This window comes from Myotis yumanensis, unplaced genomic scaffold (genome assembly GCF_028538775.1).
Source record: "Myotis yumanensis isolate MYYU_CA2020_CCGP unplaced genomic scaffold, mMyoYum1.0.hap1 SCAF_2, whole genome shotgun sequence".
NCBI classification, from domain to species: domain Eukaryota; kingdom Metazoa; phylum Chordata; class Mammalia; order Chiroptera; family Vespertilionidae; genus Myotis; species Myotis yumanensis.
Genome location: NW_027223753.1, coordinates 3,311,258 through 3,335,320, shown reverse-complemented (window position 1 = coordinate 3,335,320; position 24,063 = coordinate 3,311,258). Strand labels below are relative to the sequence as shown.

Below are 24,063 nucleotides of genomic sequence, written 5' to 3'. Positions count from 1 at the left end.
AAAAATGTTACTACTACCAGTGAGTGAAGGCACTTCCCATACTTATAAGTGGAATCCCTGTGAAACATGTCCTCTTGCTTACGTCATTTTGTGTGGCCTTTGCCAGCAAACTCCAGGTAAAAGGTGTGCTGTGCCAATTTTATCTCCTGATTCTGTAGGGTACGCTCTGAAGGGTGGTCTCTGGACTTGACATTCACTAGGACCTTTTTGTGAAATCAGCGGCAACCTGAAGTGAAAACGACATTTAGTTGGATAGTTAGAGAAAAAATAGAAGCAATCTTATTTCTTACATGTGTGCTTGGAAGTGGAAAACATCTGTTTTGTTTGCTGCTAGTTTTTGATGCCACATAAGTATAACTGTAGGAGGTGAGGTCCTCTTCCCACCAGGACATCACAGTACGTTCAGTGCTCAGGAAGTTCAGAGACTTCCCTAGGAGACTCAAATGGAAGCAACCTGGCAAGTCTAGTTAAAAATCTAAAAATTAGAATAAATAGGTAAATAAATAAATATGTAAAAATTAGAATCCGAATACATAGTTACAATTGGAGTAATTAGAAATTTCAAAAATCAGCTTAAGAATCTTCCTTCAGCCTGGCCAGGTAGCTCATTGGTTGGAGCATCATCCCTGTGTGTCAAGGTTGCAGGTTTGATCCCCATACAAGAGACACCCAAAGAATGCATGGATAAGTGGAACAACAGGTCAGTGTTTCTATCTCCCTCTCTCCCCCTCTCTCCCTCCCTCCCTTCCTCTCTCTAAAATCAATGAATGAAAACCAATTTTTTAAAGGAAGAAGAGCCTGGCCGATGTGGTTCAGTGGTTGAGCATCATCCCAGGAACCAAGAGATCACTGGTTCAATTCCCAGTCAGGGCACAGGTCTGGATTGCAGGCTTGATCCCCAGTAGGGGCATGCAAGAGGCAGCCTAGCGATGATGTTTCTCTCATGGATATTTCTATCTCTGTTCCTCTCCCTTCCTCTCTGAAAATCAGTAAAAACATATTTTAAAGAAAAAGTTTCCCTTAAAAAAAAAACAACTCACCCCAGGTTTTAAACTTTAGAATATCCCCTCAATTATGGTCCAGAGAGTGAAGCAGGCGGCTAGTCAGGACCACCAGGTTCTGCCATGAACAAGACGTAGGCGATCTTGAATGAATCCCTTTCTCCATGGTCTGGATTTCTTGTTTACAGAGTGGCCATTGCCTGCCGCACGCTGAGGGGAAGGAGTCATTTCTCATTACCTGGGCACACAGGCCAGATCAGAGGCATCACGGTGCCTAAAAGCTAACTCATCTGAGATTTCTGAGAATTTTCCAAAATTTATTTGGAGAGAGGGTTCCTGAACAATAAATCAGACTAAAATTACTTTGATCTTTGTACGTTTTTTAGACATTTTAATTGATACATTTTAAACCTAATTTCTTTCTAAATAATGGATAATTTCTACTTATCAATGTTGAATTGCCTTTGGAAGAGTTTCATTTTTACACATCATTCAGCGGTGTTTATATCCAGTTTTAAGATCTTGGTCCCAGTCAAGTTAGCTTTAAAGGAGCCAATCCCTTTTCGAGTTTTAAACAAACAATAAAAACACAGTTAAATAAACTTAAAAAGGCTTTCTTTCTTGAGATCAGTATTCTGGGATCTTCATCCTTCCACAACAGTGATGAAACTAGAATCCTGGCCTACCAATAAAACATTTTCCCAAAATTCCTGCATGTTCCTTCCTCCCCTGATCTATACATGTTCTTCCCATGGTTGTTGGTTGTCTGGGATGCTCAAGTTCAGCCCACAGCAGAGCGTGGAGCTAAACATTTGAGCTTGGATTGCAGATGGGAGGAAAGCCATTTCTCAGTCACCCACGCCCCAGCCAGCACGGCTTGGCCATCTCAGAAATTGAGTACAAAGGGGTCGGCTGAGTCCTGTGCACACGCAGGTCCCTCTAAAGCAGTGAGGTGCTGTGTGTTCATTCACGGCTTATCTAACCTCACGATGGGTCTTCATGAGCCATTTAAAGATGGGTCTGCAGAGGTCATTCTTTTAGGGAGTTCCCCATCTACATTATGTTCAGAAGTTCCACATTTATAGCCATGAGCCTGGTTAACTGCGTTGGGCAGGCAGTGGTAAGTAAGCCCTGGTTGTCCAAACACCTAGCACGCAGATGATCACATTCCTCAGGTGTCGTGTAGTAAAGAGGCTGAGGAGCCCTAGCGGTTTGGCTCAGTGGATAGAGTGTTGGCTTGTGGACCGGAGGGTCCCGGGTTCAATTCCAGGTGTGCAGGAGGCAACCAATCGATGTGTTTCTGTCTTTCCCTCTTTCTTCCACTCTCTCTAAAAATCAATGGGAAAATATCCTTGGGTGAGGGTTTAAAAAAAAAGAAGAGGCCGAGGAGCAGGGTCATTAGGAGCAGGAGTTATAGCCCACACGTGGGTGACCTTGAACAAGTCATCGCAAAGTCTCCATGTAATGACACAGCTGTCCTTCATGAGCTATTGCGAGTACACGGGGCTCTGCAGTGAGGCCTGCGTGAGTCCCGCCTTTACCGATCTGGGAGTTTTGTGCCTCTAGGCTAGCAGGTTAACCTTTTTGCCTTTTCTTTGACATTGAAGTGTTAGTTACCGTCTAATAAAGTATTAATGAGCACTTACTGTGCCCGGGATGTCGGATGTTGGGAGTATTGCAGTGGAGTAAGGATATGTACAGAATGCCTGACGATAGCGGATACTCAGATGATACTTACTGTTAGTTTTTGAAGTTTGACAAGCATGAGATTCTGCTGACTTTAAAAAGGCGCACATGTGCATAGAAGGCGGTGGTATGCTTTGTCCTGGCTAAATTTGCTGCCTGTCTGTTGTACTAATAAAAAACCTTGTGCCAGAACTTAGGGATAGCAGTAGGCTATGGCTTCCCAAAGCTTTCTTTGCTCTTTGTGTTCAAAGTACCAGTTTTGTTCTGTTTTTTCTTCGAAAGACAGTTATCTCTCTGAACTCTGCTTCCTGCAGGGTCATGAGTTTGACTTGGAGGGTGCGGGGAGGGTTTCCCAGAAGCGGGGCTGAGCCTGCGAGTAGGGTGAGGCATAGTCCGAACAGGCAGCGTGGGACCGAAGATACAGCTGTGGGCGCTATCAGCTCCGACAGGGCGGGCGGGGAGGAGGGCTCTCCGGAGGCAGAGGCGCGGCCAGGCCCTGACTAGACAGCAGGGCTGGTCTGGAGGGCCAGGCCCGGTCCCGAGGGGCGCCTGGTGGTCCTGCTCGAGGTGGGGAGGGAACTGTTAGGAGACCCAGCTCGTTCCGCTGACATCTCATAATGTGATCAGCAAACATTGTGGGGTTAAATTTAAAAATGTGTTTTCTTTAATGAACCATAGCTAGTTATTACTTTGCTGCTTTGGGCGTTTCAAACAATTGCCTCTTGAAAGTTTAATGCTCTGGTTCTGCATTATCTACCCAAATACCTTTCTTTTTTTCCCCCTTTTGCTTTCTTAAAGAGAATTCAATTGAAAGCTTTTCTGTTTGCCACGCATTCAGTGATAAAGCAACGGGTCAGGAAATAGAGGCATACCAGCAGCACGTCTTGTGCAGCTATGGAATTTCGTGTTTACTTTTTTATTAAACTTTTCTTTTCATTTTACTTATATATTTTATTTATGTCCTGCCTTGTTCAAGAAAGGATTTTAAACAACTTACAGATAAATAAATAAAATCGCATAAATGTTTAAAAGGGCCACACACAAAAGACCCCTGGGAGTAGTGCTGTTGTTGCCACTATCTGGCACATGTCATACAGCCCACTCCCCTGAAGAAACTCATGGTTGAAGTGACACCTCCTTCGAGACGAGAGGATCCTGTTTGGATCTGGGGCTGCACGCGCCCAGTGCACAGTGTTCCCTCGCTGGCTTGCAGGAGCCAGAACATTCCTCGGCATTAAAATGCCAACAGACATCAACCACAAGGAGTCTGCACGAGTGGGCAGGGTATAGCAGATGGACACGGACGAGAGAACGTATAAGGTCAGGCTCTTAGGGAAAAACCAGCCAGGCTCTGGATGTGGAGACAGGATCCAAACCATTAATTCTGACCCAGAAAGGAACTGGAGCTCATTTCTCTAAGACATTGGCCTTTTTTTTTTAACTGTTGTGTCTCAAGGGCACCAGATACACAGATGGGCGTGCCCAGGAAGAGAAATGAAAACAGAATTGTACAGTGGCAGGAAAATATTTCCTAGGCCCTTGGAATGACCTCTGATCGGGAATCAGCATTTCTGTGGTCTTGGCCCATCCGTGCTCACATGCTATGGTCAGCAGAGACGTGCACAGGAGGACAGGGGTCACCCTCTGCCCCATCACCCTTAAAGGTCATGCTTTTTTAGTGCTTAGAGTTCTGTCATTACTAGTTGCCTAATACTTTTTTTGTTGTTTTTGATCCTCACCCGAGGACGTGTTCATTGATTTTTAGAGAGAGGGGAAGGGAGAGAGAGAAAGAAACAGATCGGTTGCCTCTTGTACGTGCCCTAACCAGGCCAGAACCGAACCTGTGACCCTTCCGTGCGTGGGACGACGCTCAACCAACTGGACCACACCGGCCAGGGCAGCCTAGTACTTTTTTGAACTTAGTTACATTTTGAGGGTTAATGCATTCTGTAAATTGTGTAATTTTTTTCCTTCGAAGTGGAACTTAAGGTTCAAAGGTTATTCCTGGTTGTAGAAACCTGGAATTGTTTGATCAACCTCCTGTTTTGGTTTTCTGACTTATTCATGCTGTGATTATCTCTTAAGCCCACCTGTCCAAAGGGAAGAGCCTGAAAACGGCTGCAGGAAGCCAGCTTCCAGAACACTGAGATGCAGTGTCCACCCCACCCTTACACTCACCACAGCGTGGGGCAGCGGGAGCACTAGCCCAGGGCCTTGCATGCTGGGCGCCTGTGAGCCATGTGGGTGATTCCCTGGAAAGGCCAAAGACCCTGGCCTCCACGTGGAGCTGGGAATGGCGTCAATGACTGAAACAGCAAAGCCCTTGAAGTCGCGTGTGAGTTTGACTTCGTAGTCTGGGGCTAGTTATTTAACTTCTTTGGGCCTGTTTCTTTATCTGTCAAAGCCAGACAATAATTTTACTGTCAGAGGGCTGTTGGGAGAATTAAGCAAGAGTGCTTAACATAGTAATGGGCACATTATTCTGGAAAGTAAATGCCAGTACATTTTTATTGCTATCATGAGCATACAGTTATAAGGAATGCTTTTATTGATTTGTTGGAGTTCTTTTGTATAATTTGGATTCTTTTGTCTGAGAGGTTTTGTAAATATCTGATCCCTCTCTGTAGGTTGCCTTTCACTCTCCAAAAGCGATCTGTTTTATGAACCAAAGTTCGCTTTGAGCCAGGCTACACGTTACTAATTTCTAGCCAGCTTCTGGGCCAGGGGTTCATCAGGTAAACTCCTGCATCGCAGACAAGTCATTTAGTCTTTTTGGCCCTCACTATTTCATCTGTAGAATGGGGGTTCCAATGCCAGCCTGAGACTGTGATGACTAGTCCTGAACGAGGAGCAGTCAGTGCTTAGAGTTCTGTCAGTCTGTACAGATGCACTTGTGACATCATGGGCAACCTTAAGTCCTGATCAGCTCCCGGTGCTCCTCGTGCCTCCTCATCACCTTGCTGGGCCGGGGCTCATTCTCTGTCCTCCTCAGAATTTCCCAGGGTTCAGTGCTGCACACACTCCCCCCACCCCCAGCGAGGCTCCCTTTCAGCTGTGCTTTGGCCCAGCAGCATCTCCATCTGCCTCGGCATTGTGCTTGGTTGGTCACATTCCCTTCTCCAGGCCTGACTGCTGCCCGTTTCTCCCTGACCCATGCGTCCGAGCCAGAAGCTGGAACGCCTTTTGCTCTCTTCTCCGTGTCGTATTGAGTCCCTTTCGGCTGTCCCATGGGTCACCCGGTCAGGAATCCTCCCTCCAGCCCCTCATCCCTTCTTTTCCTTTGTGATTTCTAGGCTGCCGCCCGGCCTGCACACCCTCCACCCTGCGTTTCTGCCGTAGTTTTCTTCCATCTCTCTGGTTTTGATTTTTGACAATTTTAGTTGAGCTGTACCAAATGCATATTAACAAGTGTCCTGATCGTATTATTTTCCTACCCAGAAACCTGTGTGCCTCCCCATGGTTTATTGGGCCGGGGTCTACCCTTGGCTCCTTTTTAAAGCCCCTACACCTTAGGTCAGTGATGGCGAACCTATGACACGTGTGTCAGAGGTGACACGCAAACTCATTTTTTTTTGGTTGATTTTTCTTTGTTAAATGGCATTTAAATATATAAAATACATATCAAAAATATAAGTCTTTGTTTTACTATGGTTGCAAATATCAAAAAATTTCGATATGTGACACGGCACCAGAGTTAAGTTAGGGTTTTTCAAAATGCTGACACGCCGAGCTCAAAAGGTTCGCCATCACTGCCTTAGGTGTTGGATACTCTGCCAGTTTCGTGATGTTCTGCCTCTTCCACGAAGCTCCACGGGGTCCTACAGTCAAAAGGCTCACTGTTAACCCCAGCACCGCGTGGCACTTACTGATGTCTACTGAACCAGTGAGCAGGTGCATTAATTTCTTGCCTGCTTCCTGTCTACTTACTACTATTTCCTTCCTTTCTTCCTTCCTTCCTTCCTCCCTCCCTCCCTCCCTCCCTCCCTCCCTCCCTCCCTCCCTCCCTTCCTTCCTTCCTTTCTTCTTTCCTTCCTTCCTTCCTTCCTTTTTTTTTTTTTGTAGTCCTCACCCAAGGATATTTTTTCATTTTCTTAGGGGAAGTGGAAGAGAGAGGAAAAGACAGAGAGAAACACTGATGTGAGAGAAACACATCAATTGGTTGCCTTCTGCACGAGCCCTGGTCAGGGCCTGGGCCAGAGAGGAGCCTGCAAGCAAGGCATGTGCTCTTGACTGGAATGGAACCCAGAACCCCTTGGTCGGTAGGCCGATGCTCTATCCACTGAGCCAAACTGGCTAGAGCTTATATTCCTTTCTTTAGGGCATTTGTCCTGCTGAAATACCCCGCCTGTATTGGGTACCTCAGCAAGTCAAAACCCACCTTCTGCATCCCCATTAGATCCCACCGCCTCTGGGAGGTTTTCTTTGCCTTCTCACTGCCCAGAACTTACGTCCCCACCATTAGCATTGCTGTAGTTAATCGTGTGTGGGTTTTTTGTGATATAGATATACACACACACACACTCTGAGTGGCCCGATTATTATGACCACCTGACGTTTGCAGGCAAATTAGCCGTACACTGCATCGTATGGAATATGGAAGCCGAGGCCTGTTCGAACACCTTTGCTGTCTGCAGTTACCAAGATAAAACATCTCCAATTCGCACAGGAACACAAGGATTGGACAGTTGAGCATTGGAAAAAAGTCATGTGGTCCTATGAATCACGTTTCCAGTTGTAGCATGCAGATGGCAGAGTGAGAATTTGGAGGGAACAGCATGAAAGCATGCAGCCCACATGCATGAGTACAACCCTTCAAGCTGGTGGGGGCAGTGTTATGGTTTGGGGCATGTTGTCCTGGCATGATTTGGACCCTTTAATTCGTGTGGAACAACGTCTGAATAGCACAACATACCTAAGTATCGTTGCTGATCAGGTTCATCCTATCATGTTGATGGCATATCCTAATGGAGATGGCTTCTTCCAACAAGACAATGCGCCCTCCCATGGTGCTCGTATTGTGCAGGTGTGGTTTCAAGAACATGAGGGAGACTTGACCTTGCTTAGGTGGCCCCCACAATCACCAGATCTCAATCCAATTGAGCATTTGTGGGACGAAGTTAAAAGAGCCATCAGGCAGCTGGTTCCACAACCATCAAATCTCACAGAACTGGACAGTGCTATTCATCAGGCATGGTGTCAGATTCCTCTCATCACCTTTTAATATCTCGTGGAGTCAATGCCAAGAAGAATCGCCGCAGTATTGAAGGCAAAAGGTGGCCCAACGAAGTACTGATGGGGTGGTCATAATCATCTGGCCACTCAGTGTGTGTGTGTATAATGTTCAAAGGCTGTTAAATTGCATTGTTTATCCATATCTTCAGAAAAAAATCACTTCTGTCGTGGTAAACAACCTGCTTCCCAAGTTATAATGGTCTGGCCCTCTAGCAACTTCAGCGCGAAATTATAGCTAATTTGTCTACAAACGTCAGGTGGTCATAATAATCTGGCCACTCAGTGTGCATGTGTATTTTTTTTTTTTTTAAGAGAAGAAGGAAGAGGGGGAGAGAGGTAGAAACATCAATAACAAGAGAGAATCATTGATCAGCTGCCTCCCGCAGGTCTCACATTGGGGATCAAACCTGTGGCCTTCTGGTTCATAGGTCGATGCTCAACCACTGAGCCATGCCAGCTGGACTATGTGTGGGTTTTTAGCGGAAACATGTCCACGCCCAGTCTGTAATCTCCTTGTGGTCCAGGTGTGTTTTGCATGTGGAATATGTTGTGTTCTTGAGGATCACATTGCAATTCTGGCAACAAGTCATCCTAGAGGAACTTACTGGAAGGAGTTCATCACGTATTAGTGTGGAGCAATCTAAATGTTCACCTTTAAAAATTGTTTAAAGTCAGTTACAAGAGGAAGAGAGCAAATTCAAATACATCCTTTATGCTGGAGCCCAGATGGGCCAGGCCCAGGAGCCTCCGTCTGAGTCCGCGTCCATGCTGGCCTTCCCTGCGGGGCCTGTCCCTCCCCCGTTGGCCAGACGTGAGCTGTCTCCCTTGTGTCCTTGTTGCAGGGGGAAAGGTCACTGCTGGCCACCTTTAGTTGAGCAGCAGCAGTGGCGCTTGTGAGAGTAAATCAGTGTCAGCTGCCTCGGGTTTCTTGTAGTTTTTGCTTTTGGCAGTTAAGCAGCTGGAGTTTTACCCTAGACCTGGGTTAGCCCCCCCTGAATTTCTGTTCTACTTGGAAGCTCCCTACAGAGGTGGTCAGGCAGGGTGAGCGGCCCGACCACATGCCCGGCGCAGAGGCGATCCACCTCCGGGGGGTCTGTCACCGTGCAGGCCGAAGCCGTGAGGTGCGGTGACCAGGGCAGCTGCGGCGGGGGTGGCAGGGCTGCGTCTGCACGCGGGGTTCTGCGAGAAGCTTCAGACTGGGCGGGACCCTTCACAAAGTGCAGGAGGACACGTGTCCAGGTCCAGCGCAGGCGTGCGCGTTAGTGCCTGGCGAGTGGTGGCCTCGTCTCCGTATTGACACTCGGACCCGCTCAGTGACGCCAGGTCACCTCCGCACGCTTTCTCCTCGCAGCGGCCCCTCAGCTCCAGGGCCCAGGCTCGCTGCTCACAGCGCCGAAGTCTGTTTTTCCCCTTTAAATTGTGTGCGTACCAAGCACATAAAAAAATTACAGGTTTTTATTAGCTGCTGCAGCTTATTTCAGTCTGATTGTCATGGAACATATGGACAGTAACGAATCTTCAATTGTGGTAATTAGGCAAACGTCCCAAAACCTAATTGAATATAGTTTGTGGGGACTTTGTTGCTGAAATGCAGCAATATAGATGCCGCCTGGAAGTTTGAGCTTGAAATTAGAGGCGTCAGCAGCAAAAATCCTGGTGGCTTTGCTCTTCCTTGGGTGGGTGTGGGTCTGAGCTCTGAAGTTGTTGCTCACTCGCTCTGGTCGGTCCTCCGTGCTGGATGAGATGCATCCTCGTAGCTGTCAGTGTGTCCACCCAACCTCACTGGTTCTTCACTTGCCCAGTGAACGGTAGGGTGGTCGCAGGAGGCCCTGTGATTAGTTCTAGCAGGGTTGTGAGCGGAAGCCATGTGTCACGCTCAGGGTGTCATGCTCCTCCCTCAGCCTCGGTGACTGCAGTGGTTCCCAAGGATGGCCGTCTGTCAGCCTGGGGCCTGCGGACATGGCCGAGCAGATCGCTAGCTGGCCGGAGGTGACGTGTGCGTGAGGAAGAAGTAAACCTTTGGGATGTTTGGGTTGCTTGTTACCACAGTCTCCTGAAACCCAGCAATTCTCAAACGTCTTGCTGTCAAGACCCTGTTACAGTCTTAAATTACTGAGGACCCCGAAGAGCTTGTTTACATGGGTTATAGCTAACAGTATGTAATTAGAAACGAAACTGGATGGTTGGTAAAATATTGTAAAACAAGACATAAAGTGTACTTCTTAGATGTCAGTATAGTAAGCACAAGGAAGACAAGGATTTCAAAGTATTTATGTATCGAAAAGTAATATATACAGATATGTACAGCTATCAGCAAATAAAATGAGAGATAGCTAGTAAGTACACAGTAAAATAACTGAGAGCCAATTGAGTTCATCTCTAAAAACTCTCGCCGAAGCCGGTTTGGCTCAGTGGATAGAGCATCGGCCTGCGGACTGAAGGGTCCCAGGTTCGATTCCGGTCAAGGGCATGTACCTGGGTTGCGGGCACATCCCCAGTTGGGGATGTGCAGGAGGCAGCTGATCGATGTTTCTCTCTCATCGATGTTTCTAACTCTCTATCTCTCTCCCTTCCTCTCTGTAAAAAAATCAATAAAATATATTTTTTAAAAACTCTCATATTTATACCCTAAAACTACCACTTTAGAAATTTCTAGAAAATGTAAGAATGCACACGTATACATTTCATTAGCCATCAGAACAATGATGTCATCGCACATCATGTGGCTTCATGAGGAAAGGGCAAAACCAGCTTAGTGTTATTATGAACATAGCTTTGACCTGTGGACCCTACAAGGCTCTGAGGGACTCCCAGGGGCCGTGTCCACCTGGGGAAGCCTGCCCTGTCCTGTCCCGGGTCAGACACTGGTGCTCACGGCTGCAGCTTGCTCTGGGAGACGGAGATGGGAAGTCCGAGCAGAGTAGGGCATATTCTTGGAATACGTGTTGTCACATTGATTCCAGAGGGGTCCCCTGCACTAGAATTCAAATAAGAGAAAATGGAGCAACCTCTTCAGTTGCTTAATTATTTAAGGGACGCAAATGTGATGAGATTGGAGTCAGGAGACTTTTCCACGCATGATGCCACAGCACAAATCAGAAAAGACACAATTGATAGCTTTGATTTTGTGAAAATGAGAAACTTCTGAGTTTGTTACCAGAAAAAAACTAAAACCTTAAAAAAATCATAAACATAAAAGACTCAGAGGAATCTACAATGTATTTATTTGATAAAAGATTCATGTTTCTAATCTTTATAAAGAACTCTTGGAAATCAGAAAGAAAGGTGGATACCCTGAGGAGAGCAGCACGAAGGAAACAAATAGGTTATTTCTGAAGAAGAAATCGAAAATGCAAATAAGGCATGGAAAAGGCTCACCCTCTCCAGTGAACAAGCAAGTGCCATTTCACGCACGTTTCTCTTTCTCCCCCTCACTCCCTCCCCCTCTAAAAGTCAATAAAAAATAAATAAGTGATACCGAGCGCCCTGTTTTTTGCCTACAGGTTGACAGTTTCTCCTTTTTCGTGTAGTTCTGAGAGCCGGTGCAGGAGACAGGGGGGTCTATACCCTGGATTAATCCAACCCGCGTCTTTAGAGCCTAGAGACATAGACACAGCGGAGGGCGAGAGTGGCACCCAACAAAGGCAGGCCGTCCCCTTTCCACTTGTTCTCTGGCGCTCCCCTGAAGGGACTAGCTACCCCCGAGGAAGACTCCACGTGAACCTCCCAGGCCCCTCCGGGCACTTCCAGAGAAGCTCATCAGACCAGGCAGTTCACACAGCCTCCGGATGGCTCTGGATACCTTCCTGTTCCCGGTAAAGCGCTTGCCGGAGAACAGGACATGGTGAGGGAAGGATCCAGTGGGAAATTCCGAGCCCACTCAGACAGCGCGGGGAAATGGCAAGAAAGCGGACGGTGCAGGGGGTTCGAAACGAGATTGTCCTCAGAGAGACAATACACGCAGGACATAAGTGCATGCTGGTACTTTCAGAAGACATGTATTAAAAAGGAGCACTTGGCCAAAACAGGTTTGGCTCGGTGGATGGAGCGTCAGCCTGCGGACTGAAGGGTCCCAGGTTCGATTCTGGTCAAGGGCATGTGCCTTGGTTGCGGGCACATCCCAGTGGGAGATGTGCAGGAGGCAGCTGATCGATGTTTCTCTCTCATCGATGTTTCGAATTCTCTATCTCTCTCCCTTCCTCTCTGTAAAAAATCAATAAAATGTATTAAAAAAAAAAAAAAAGGAGCACTTGGAAATTAAAAGTAAGATAAGCCCTGGCTGGTAGTTCAATGGTTGGAGCACTGGCCTGCGCACCAAAAAGTCAAGGGTTTGATTCCCAGTCAAGGACACATACATTAAATAAAGGTATCAAGTTAAAATGAAGGGGAAGACATTATTCAATAATTAATATGAGAAAATTTCACAATTGAAAGAAGGGAGACTGTGAACAGGCCCAGCCAAGCAACTAGCACCAATAGATGGGAAAGACTCGTAATGAAGGGAAACCGTAGGTTTAAGAGTCCTACCAGTTCCCAAACAGGCCACAGAGGCCTGGAAGTTGGAATGATGCACGTCTCGCCAGCAGTGCTATGAGCTGGAAGCCAGGGAGCAGGACAGCGCAGATCCTGTGGGAAAAGGGTTCCAAGCCGGGATCCTGTGCTCAGCCAGCTGTGGCGTGTCCAGGCAGCATGCGAGGTGGCAGAGTCTACAGCTGTTTCATCCACCAGCCGCTGTGCAGGGAACTGCTGGGGTGGGAGCGCCACTAGAATAAAGAAGAAAATGCAGGAAGAGAAAGGCATTTGATACAGAAAAGGGGGGACCCGCCCAGAAAGACACCCCGGGAGATGGTGATGGGAAAGCCGAGGAAGAAGTTCGTCTAGGCCTAACCTCCATGCGAACGAGGCAGAGAGCTCTGGGTGGAAGGAGTGCCTCCAGGAAGAGAAACACGGTATCTGTGCATTGAGAGGAGTGTTAGCAGGCGCTAAGCAGCGGTTCTCAACCTGTGGGTCGCGACCCCTTGGGGGGTTGAACGACCCTTTCACAGGAGTCGCCTAAGACCATCGGAAAACACATATATAATTACATATTGGTTTTGTGATTAATCACTATGCTTTAATTATGTTCAATTTGTAACAATGAAAATACATCCTGCATATCCGATATTTACATTACGATTCATAACAGTAGCAAAATTACAGTTATGAAGTAGCAACGACAATAATTTTATGGTTGGGGGTCACCACAACATGAGGAACGGCATTAGGAAGGTTGAGAACCACTGCTCTAAGGGATGCACTGTGAAGATTGGGAGAAGTCCTTACCTACCGTTTCCTGTTCTCACCGTCCTGTTCTCTGCTCTAATCTTTTTTTTTTTTTTAATATATTTTATTGATTTTTTACAGAGAGGAAGGGAGAGAGATAGAGAGTTAGAAACATCAATGAGAGAGAAACATCGATCAGCTGCCTCCTGCACATCTCCTACTGGGGATGTGCCCGCAACCCAGGTACATGCCCTTGACCGGAATCGAACCCGGGACCTTTCAGTTCACAGGCTGACGCTCTATCCACTGAGCCAAACCGGTTTCGGCGTCTGCTCTAATCTTTATTATTTCCTTCTACTAGGTTTGAGGGGTTTCTAGTTCCTTAACTGGTGGAGTTGGGTGGGTGGTTTTTACTGTCAGCATTTACTGATATATCTCCCCTTAGCGCTGCTTTCTCTGCATCCCACAAGTTTTAGTCTATTGTGTGTATTTTCATTTGTCTCTAAGTATTTTCTCATTTTCCTTGTGATTTCTTATTTGATCCATTGGTTGGTTGTTTTAAAATGTGTTTTTTAATTCACAAAGTTGTGACTTTTCCAGCTGCCTTTCTGTTGCTGGTTACTAGCTTCAGCCCGTTGCACGTTGTGTGCTGTCTGTATTTTTAAGCCTGTTGAGGCTGACTTTGTGGCTTAGCAGATGGTCTGCCCTGGAGAATGTTCCATGAGCGCGGAAGAAGAATGTGTTCTGTTGCTGGGTTAGGTCTCGCTGGTTTATTGTGATGTTCAAGGCCTCTGTGTCCTTACTTATCTTCTATCTGATTGTCACCTTCATTGAAAGTGGGACATTAGGTATTATTGTGAAACTGTATTTCTCCTTCAACTCTATCAGTCTTTGCTTTATATATTTTGATGGTCTGTCATTGGGTATGTAAGTGTTTATAACTTATATCTTGTGTTGAACCTTGTATTGACATATGTCTTTTGTGTTTTGTAACCTTTTTTGATTTAATGTCTATTTTGTCTGATATTTTTTTAAAATATATTTTATTGATTTTCCACAGAGAGGAAGGGAGAGGGATAGAGAGAATCAGAAACATCTATGAGAGAGAAACATGGATCAGCTGCCTCCTGCACACTCCCCACTGGAGATGTGCCCGCAACTGAGGTATATGCCTTTGACTGGAATCGAACCTGGGACCCTTGAGTCTGCAGGCCAATGCTCTATCCACTGAGCCAAACCGGTTAGGGCTCTATTTTGTCTGATATTAATATAGCCACTCCCGCTCTTCTTTTTGGTTACTATTTGCAAGCAATGTCTTTTTTCATCCTTTCACTTTTAACTTCTTTGTGGTTTTGGATCTAAAGGGATCTCTGTAAACAGCATATAGTTGGTCATGTTTTGTTTTGTTTTTAAATATATTTTTACTAGAGGCCCGATGCATGAAATTCGTGCAAGGGGCTTGGCTCTCACAGCCCCAGCTTCGTCCAGACAGTCATCCGGGCGGTCATTCTGCTGTCGGTCTAATTAGCATGTTAGCTCTTTATTATATAGGATTGCTTTCAGAGAGGAAGGGAGAGGGAGAGAGAGATAGAAGCATCGATGATAGGAGAGGATCATTGATCAGCTGCCTCCTGCACGCCCCCTACTGGGGATTGAGGCGGCAACCTAGGCATGTGAACTTGTCAGGGAATCAAACTGTGACCTCCTGGTTCACAAGTCGATGCTGAACCACTGAGCCACACCCACCAGGTTGGTCATGTTTTTTTTAATCCATTCTTCCAGAGGCTGCCAATTAATTGAAGAATCTAATCTATTGACATTTAAAGTAATTATAAATAAGATGGCCTTATTTCTGCCACTTTGCTGTTTTGTCTTCTATGTACCTGATAGCTTTTTGTCCATTTCCCATATTACTGTCCTCTGTTTAGCTGATTTCTTATAGTGAAATGTTTTTAATTCACTTCTCATTTCCTTTTTTTATAATTTTACAACTATTTTCTTTGTGGTTATATTTAACATACTCAAAGCATAACACTCTGATTTGAATTTATATGAGCTCTGCTCTGTCCTCTCTCTCTTGTTGATACTGGGATTTCCACTGGATTGCATTGGATCTGTACATCACTTGGGAACATTTGACCTCTGAGTAATATTGAGTCTTCTGTTGCATAAAGATGGATTCTCTCCAGGCTTCTCTAATTTCTCAGTGGTGTGTTGTAGTTTGCAGTGTACAGGTTCTGCACATACTTGTTAAATTTATTACTGAGTAGTTTGCTTTGTTGATGATACTCTAAATGGTATTGTCTTTTTAAACTTCAGTTTTTTGTATGTGGAAATAAATTGATGTTTGCTATTAACTCAGTATCCCACGACCTTGCTAATATCATTTAGTGGCTTTTTTGTAGACTGTGGTTTTCTATATAGATGATGTCTGCAAATACAGTTCTACTTTCCTTTCTGTATGCTTTTTCTTTCTTTCTTGTGCTTTATTGTGGGAATTTTGTTTTTATATTGTATAGCAAATAACACAGCAATTTTAACAACCTCCTCCCCCCCAGCTCGATCGTCAGATTACAGAGGGCCTTTTCTCTGCCGATTTATACTCTGTATAAGTTGAATTTATATTTACTTTTCATTGAAAATATATTAATTAATATGAAACTTTTCATACTTAACACATGATGCATCTCATAATTTTATTATAGAATTTTAGAAGTAAGTGTAATTTAGATACCATTTTTACTGTTAGCACGTTTTGAAATGATATAGTTATTTTTATGATAATGAAAGAGTTTTCATTATCATTTAGGAAATATTGAACCATTGACCTTAGTTATTCAGTTATGATGAAAGGCCTAATCTAACCTTTTATTGAATGTGATATTTATTAAACATGAAACTTCTTATTTCTAGGACTTAATCAATAAGACATTAAGCCATTTATTACTGCAATTAAAGAAGGCCTCACAGACTAGATATTCTACTTCCTTGTCACCCAATTTAACTTTATTTTTTTTAATTGAATATATTGAGGTGGCATCTAATCTAATAATAGACAAACAGGGTAATTGACTGTACCTTTGCTACACCTCCCATTGGCTAATCAGCGAGATATGCAAATTAACCTCCAACAAAGATGGCGGTTAATTTGCATACGTAGGTGCAAAGCGGAGCAGCGAAGGCGCTGAAAGCGGCTCCGGCCGGAGCCAAGGCCTGGGTGCCAGGTGCCAGAGGAAAACCAGTGCTGGCAGCCAGGGGAAGGGAAGGCCTATTGCATGAATCTTTTCGTGCAACAGGCCTCTAGTTGGTTAATAAAATTATAGTATAGGTTTCAGGTGTACATTCTATAATATATCATCTCTATGTTGTGTTGTGTGTTCAGCACCCCAAGTCAAGTCTCCTTCCATCACTTACCCCCCTGCATCCAGTTTAAGTTTAACAATCAGGAAGTAGCCTCTAAACCCAGGTTTTTCAAATGTGTGTAACCCAGCCCTTGTGACTTCAGTGAGGCTGTGGAAGGAACAGTACAATGTGCAGGAAAATAATTGTAATGGCTCTTTAGGAGGGAACAAGCCCCTTTTACATCTCTCGTTATATTCTACCTGAGAGGGTGTATTTTACTTGCCATTTGTTAACTATTATTTATTTGCTTAAAACAATGGGATTTGGTACAGGGGGTGTATTGTTAAGTGTGGCAAGAAATGTGTTGTGTAATTGACATTGGCAGGGAAAGAAACCTCCAATAGAAAAAGAAAAGGGCACTGCAGTGGGAGCCTGAGGTCCATCTCTTCTGTGGGGTCTTCTTGTGTTTTTACTGAAATAGAATTTCCCGGGAGGACAGTGTCCATGTCATGAGGATGCAGCTCAGTGAATTGTCACCAACACAGCCTGTGTCGTGGATAATGTTCCGTTACCTTGCACCAGGGCGGTGCCCTCCGACTGTTCCCGGTGCAGTGTGCATGCGCCAGAGGAATGCCGAAACCGAATTGTGATAGGAATGATAGCCAGCGTGGCTCTGTCCTACTGTGTGCACGTGAGCTCTCTCAGTTCCTCCTCACAGCACGTCTGGGAGGGAGGTTCTGCTGTCCACAGGTTCACGATGAGAAAACAAAGGAAAGAAGTACAGTTTGGCCCAGGCCAGTGTGCTAGAGCATCGGCACTGAAGGGTCCCGGGTTCAAGTCCCGGTCAAGGGCATGTACCTGGGTTGCAGGTTCATCCCCAGCCTCGGTCAGGGCTTGTGCAGGAGGCACCTAGTCAATATGTCTCTTTCCCATCAATGTTTCTGTTTCTCTCCCTTCCTCCCTCCTTCCCTCCCTCTCTCCCTCTGCCTCTCTCTGTCTCCCCTTCCCCTCCTTCCTGTGTGGTTAAAACATTGTACTCTGTCACCTGTGCTCTTAGTATGGCCATTTTCCCCCTCAGATTGACTGCTTAGGAGAATTGGAGAGCTATATTGTTGGAGAGCCCCTTGCGTTGGGGGCTTTTGTTTAACTACAGGATCGTGAGGCAGTTTTATCTGCTTCACGTGGTGCCTTTCAGAGTTAGGGGTTGAAGTAGACGTGTGAGTTGGTTTTACACTTTTACTCATTCGTCTTTGACTTTCACGGGTGACTATTCAGAGTTCTCTTTGACAGAACACGGAGGGAGTGTGTGGCGTTTCTGGCTCGTGGCATATAGTTTCCTTCCTCCCGAACAGATTCCCTGTGGGGGGGCACCTTGCCGTGACTGACTTCCGATAACTTGGGCAAAGAGTAAGCGGGCACCCACGACGCTTTTAGTTTCAGCTCAGACACCATTGATCCCGGGAGAGAGACAAGCTTTCATGCCTTCTCCTAGCAGCGTCTCCCAGCGAAACCTAGTTGCTATTAATGTGCATAATTGATCACTTTATTAACGGGGCGGGGGGGGAGGCTTATTGGAGTAATAAAGCATAACTGCATTGCGTCCTGCGGGCTGCAGGTGATGCTGTGTGAGCGGTGGGTGCTCTAACGGGGCCTCTCTCCTAGGCCGCCTCGGAAGAGCTGAAAGCTGCCTACCGCAGGCTGTGCATGCTGTACCACCCCGACAAGCACAGAGACCCCGAGCTCAAGTCGCAGGCCGAGCGGCTGTTTAACCTCGTCCACCAGGCTTATGAAGGTCAGTGCCGTCGATTTTTAAGAGACTTGATGTGTAGAGGAGCAAAAGCGAGTCCTTGGAGGGCTGTAGAAGAGGTGGTGAGTCCAGGCCTTTCCACTGACAGGGTCTTTTGAAAGAGCAGGATTTTCTTTGGAAATCAATATGTGTCGGTGTCAGTAGGAGACGGGCGCTCAGGGGAGGCCACCGAGCGGGAGCGAGTTGCAGGGGAAACTCGATTTTCAGATCGTCGACTAGTTAGTTTCTCCGAAAGGGAACTCTTAGAGATGAAAGGCTGATCGTTAAGACAAGCTTTCTGCTGTCTTTTAAGAGACCATACGAGAACATTTTTTCATCTGAAAGTGAGTTTATTGACTCCGTAGCATTCAGTTAAGGAAAGGTTCTAACAGAAGAAAGAAAATGATATTAAGAAAGCTAACAGGCAATAGAACTAAGTAATTGAGATTTTTATACTTGCACCTTATGGATTTCAGAAAGAACATTTTGTGACATACTTGTTTATAAAATATTAAAGTCATTAATAGATACAGTTTCTGTTTGCGGTGGTGAAATGGTGATGGTTACACAACAAAGTGAATGTGCTTCATGCCACTGACCTGTGCACTTAAAAATTATTAAAAGGATCAGTTTTATGTTATGTATATTTTACCGCCATTTTAAAGGTACAAATTTATAAAATGTTAAATCACTTTTAGGATGTATATCAAGTAGAATGAGTTGTTTATTCCAGAGCCATTTGGTGATTTGCTCTTTAATTAGATTAAAAATTAGATAATGTGTTTCCTTATAAAATAAAGGCTTCTTATTATAGACAGAAGACATAAGCTGTACTTCACTCTATAGTTTTACCAAAAACTTAGGTTTTAATGACTGAACCCGGGGCCATGGCTGATGACACATGTGAGTTGGCATCGTGTCTTTACCGAATTCACTCTAATCAGGCCACTCTGGGGGCCTGACCACAGGCCTGGGCCTTCTCTAGCAGCGGTCGCCAGCTGATGGTCCAAGGACCACTGGTATCCGTGAGGCCCGAAAGGTTGGCGACCACTGCTCTCTAGGATGCTGTGGTCTGCACGGCTGTGTCCATTTCCTGTTGTCTAAATTCCCCGAATAACCGGGACAGGGTTCTGGAGATTGGGGGAGAGTTAGGAAAGCCCTCCCTGTGCGGATGGAAATGCTGCGGCAGCAGCCCTGGCCCGCGCTCAGCCTGGAGGGAGACCACGTAGGACACTGACTCCACAGCCCTCGTTCAATCCCAGGGATTAACTCCAGAGGCCCGCGCCCGTTTCCCCGAGGTCAGCGTTTCCCTCCGCCCAGCCGATTTGAACACGGACAGCATCGTTTCCATCGTTTTTAAATTGGGCCTAAGAATATATGGGTGTCTCTCGGGAGCAGGTTCCAAGGTCTCGACAGGAGCTGGCAGAGCAGAGCAGGAGCGCATGGCTGAGCTTCCTGGGTCTCCGCTTGGTGTGAATCTCCCGCCAGGAGCTCTCGGCCTCCCTGGGAACCTTCCTTGTGCGCTCAGCGGATGTGGCCGGTCAGAGGCGGGCGTGTGGGTCTGTCTAAATGACTTAGCAATAAAGTGGAGAGGCGGGAAGAGGGACAGGGAGTAAGTCAGACATGTCCAGGGTCGGAACCTGTCCCGAACCTCACGTCCCACCTCTTCAGAAAGTGCCATTCGCTCTTTCAGGCCAAGGCACTTTGCAGGCTGTACGTACAGACTTACTGACTCTCTTAAAAACACTGTCCTTTAGTGGCACCAGGTGCCCCTCTCAGTTCAGAGGGGCTCATTCTCGGCCACCGTTAAACACGGCTGAGGTTGGAACGAAAAATAAATAAGCAAACGCAGTCAAGGCTGGCTCTGAAAGCAAGGAGAAGGACGCAAAGGGAAGGAGAGGTCTGTCTCTAGGAGAGAGTGGGGCAGGGTGGGACCTGCCGGGATGCTGCTGTCAGGACCGGAAGGCGAGTTCTGTGCTTTGTCAACATGTGCGGTTTCTGTTTGCAGTGCTTAGCGACCCGCAGACCCGGGCCATCTATGACATCTATGGGAAGAGAGGCCTGGAGATGGAAGGATGGGAGGTAAGAGCGAGCGTGTCTGCTGCCCAGAAAAGGTCACAAACACCTGCAAACAGCCACCCCAGCCCACCCTGGAGGAAGGAACTGGCAGCCATCACCAGGCGCCCAGGCCAGCAGCTCCTGCACAGTCCTGTTCTGCTCTGGCCTCGGCCTGCGCCTCCAGTCTTCTCATTCTGGAGCCTTAAACCCTGTTTGTTTCTTCCTGTGTTTGTAATCATATGGACATATTCATGGGGTCTGTGCTACTGGCTGATCAGATTGTCTAATCTCATTCTTAACACTAGCGTCCTGCTGCCCAGAATATCCCTATGAATATCCAGGGGTAGGAGCCGGCGCCTGGGCCCCAGGAAGCAAGTGCTTCCCATCCAGACCCTCCTTGTCCTTAATGAGGCACAGGTCCCCACTGACAGGGGTCCCAGCACATGTGGGCCACAGCCACAGGCCACTGAACGGGGTGTAGGGGCATGAGCCACTTGTGACGGACTTGAAGCCATTCTTTCTCGGTCTTTCTGGATCTTCAAGGTGACATGGAATGGCTGATGACATTTCCCTGAAGTGCCTTTATTTTTCTTTTCTTTTGATGAAGGAGAGGCCGACAGATTGAGAAGATAATGCACACTTTGCAAAACTGTACCTCGCGCTTTTTTTTTTTAATATATTTTATTGATTTTTTACAGCGAGGAAGGGAGAGGGATAGAGAGTTAGAAACATCAATGGGAGAGAAACATCGATCAACTGCCTCTTGCACACTCCCTACTGGGGATATGCCCGAAACTGAGGTACATGCCCTTGACCGGAATCGAACCTGCGACCTTTCAGTCCGCAGGCCGACGCTCTCTCCACTGAGCCAAACCAGCCAGGGCTGTACCTCGCTTTTTGTCCCAGACAGGGTAACTTTGGGGACAGGAACGTGCCATGAATGGGTGCACGTGCCCGTAGTTTGTGAGAACTAGCAGGTGGGCATGCTGCTCAGCTAAATACACCGAGCAGCTGCTGTCCATCATTGAGGACTTGCAGTTCGTTCTCAGATGGATGTCACAGTGTTTTTATTCTAACACTACCTTTGAAAGAAGCACCTTCCCACTCTAGCCGGTTTGGCTCAATGGATAGGGCATCAGCCTGTGAACTGGAGGGTCCGGGGTTTGATTCCGATCAAGGGCACATGCCCTGGTTGCAGGCTCAGTCCCTAGTAGGGGGTGTGCAAGAGGCAGCCAACCAAGGATTCTCTCTCATCATTGATGTTTCTCTCTCTCCCTCTTCCTTCCTCTCTCTCTAAAAATCAATAAAAATATTTAAAAAAAAAAAAAAAGAACCACCTTTTCCCCTTTTTAGTAATTAGTGGTTCAGCTAGGGTCATCAGAGAAAATGTTGGTTTTAGGATTTTTTTCCCCAGGTACTTCCTGAAAGCAGAAGTGAATGAATTTCCTGAAAGTGTTTTGGGGTTAGGCCAGTTTTTGTATTTATTTTTCTATATTGCTGAATAGTAAAATCAAGTTGCACAAAAATCAATAATGTGACCCCATGATGTTAAAATATGTACACATACATGCATATGTCTAGAAGATTTGTAGGAAGACACATAAAACACGAAGTGTTAGCTTCTGAGAAGAGGGAGGGTGGTGTATCCTTCTGTACTGCTTTGATTTTTTTTTTTTTGCTATAAACATGTATTTTTTAAAATAATTTTTAAACTTATGATTTCTAAGATGGCTTTTTCTCACATCACCCACCTTTTAGATGTTCTTTCAATGGCCTCTCACCACGTCCCTGCGTCTCCCACTGATGCAGGGAACGTGCTGGCTGGTCTTTTTCCCTCTCGTCGTCTAATGCCTCACTCCTGTCTGCTCTGCGCTCTCAGTGTATCTCACAGGCCATAGAACTTGGGGCCCTTAGCACGTGGTGCGTTTCCTCTCTCACAGATGTGACCTGAGGCCCCCAGGGCCTCTCCCTGCCCCTCTCATCTCAGCTGGATCGTCTCCTGTCATGAGGAGCTAAGAGTGGCCAGGGTGAGCGGCTTGATTGTCTCATAGGTTTGACATCGTCGTGCATCCCTGGGTAGTGATGCTAACGGGGCCTGCTCTTTATTACCTAAGTATTGTTTATACTAAAGCGAAACTGATGTTATAGTCTGAAGTTCACGTCATATTGTAGGGGGAAGAGTCCCATAATTCATAAAACACCCAGACCTGGGCTTGGGGTTCCTCAATCTGCGAAGCTCGGGGCGCCTCTTGTGACTGCCCCGCATACGGGAGCGGTGGCAGTGCCACGTGGACACTTGGCCTTCATCTTGATGTCTAGCACTTGTTATCTGGAACTCATTAGGGAATTTAAACTGAAAGGTAAGGTGGTGTTTTCTTTATAAGATTCCTGCAGCCTCAGAGACAAGTTACTAAAATGACGGGACCATGACCTTGGTCATGACCAGGGCGCAGAGCTGCGAGGCTGTGCAGTGAGCCTCGCCATCTGCTGTAAAACTCACCGGTTTCGTTGACGTCTCCGAAGTCCTGGACTAGGGGTGCACAGCAGCTTAACGACGTGAGCTCTGGCTGTTTCCTCGCTTCCTGGGTCCCTAACTGCTCTCCCCTCGATCCCCCTAGGTTGTGGAAAGGAGGAGAACGCCCGCCGAAATCAGAGAAGAATTTGAGCGGCTGCAGAGAGAGCGGGAAGAGAGGAGGCTGCAGCAGCGAACCAACCCCAAGGTGAGCCGCCCCGCCCGGGTGTGGAAGGCTGCAGCGCCCACCGAGGGCAGGTCAGCATCGTTAGGTGCTGGTGGTGTCAAAAGGAGTACCATGCAGAACAGCCTATGGGGGAGGGCAAAACCACTCCCCTGGGTCTCCCAGAAGCCAAGGAGACTCCGAGCAGAAACTCGGCTCGCTCTCTGCGACGTCTGTCTGGCCGTCCTGCCGAAGCCTTGACTGTGGAAATCAAGTTAGAGGCCGGTGTCAGGAAGGGAAGACGAAGCGCACTGAGCAACAGGCTCCTGTGCCAATCAGGACTCGGAGAGCCGGGCGATGCGGAGGGGCTGGGCCGGTTCCCAGCTGCACCAAGCAGGGCCCGTGCTCATCACCCAGGACAGCGGGGCCACGTCGCCAGTCCCCAGGCTGCTCTTCAGTGATGAGGTGACCTTCAACTCCATCAGGTCCCTGGCGGAGCTTATGTCATGTAATCAGTGACTCCCGAGTCTGGGTTACGTTTCAGGCCTGCATATGCATTCTTTTTCCTTTGATTTGTTGGGGGAGCAAATGGTTCCGAGTGCGTGCCCCAGCCCTGTGGCTAATGGCTACTTGCACGTGGCCCGATGATTCTGTCCCGCTGTTTAGCCAGGGGACTCCGCAGCCGGGCTCCGTCAGTGTGGCTGGGGTGGCCTGGCAGGCAGCCTGAACATCTGTGGCAAAGAGCAGGTGCGAGCTCACAGCTGGGGAGCACGGTGATGTGAACTTCTGGTCAAATACGTTCTAGAAGGTGGAAGGCCCTGCAGCATTGAAAGGACTGAAGGTTTAGAAACCTCCGTCTGTTTGCGTCCCACCTTTCAGAGCGCAGAGCACATGCCAACCCTCTCCTTCCACCCCTCCCCTCAGCTGTGGCTTCGGTAGTGCACTGTTGGCTCTGGGCGGATGGCGTCGCTGCTGCATCAGCTCAGGGCGTGCGAGGTCGTCAGGAGGCTGAACACCTGGG

General features: G+C 47.0%; 1 protein-coding gene across 1 annotated transcript in view; it reads left to right on the top strand.

Moving 5' to 3' along the window:
• The window catches only part of DNAJC11 (DnaJ heat shock protein family (Hsp40) member C11), a 47,061-nt gene that overhangs the window by 2,115 nt on the left and 20,883 nt on the right, over positions 1–24,063 (top strand). Inside the window, exons 2-4 of the mRNA XM_070403982.1 lie at positions 18,186–18,315; positions 20,318–20,391; positions 22,986–23,087. Of these exons, the coding sequence (XP_070260083.1) occupies positions 18,186–18,315; positions 20,318–20,391; positions 22,986–23,087 (306 nt within the window). The remainder of the gene's footprint in view (positions 1–18,185; positions 18,316–20,317; positions 20,392–22,985; positions 23,088–24,063) is intronic.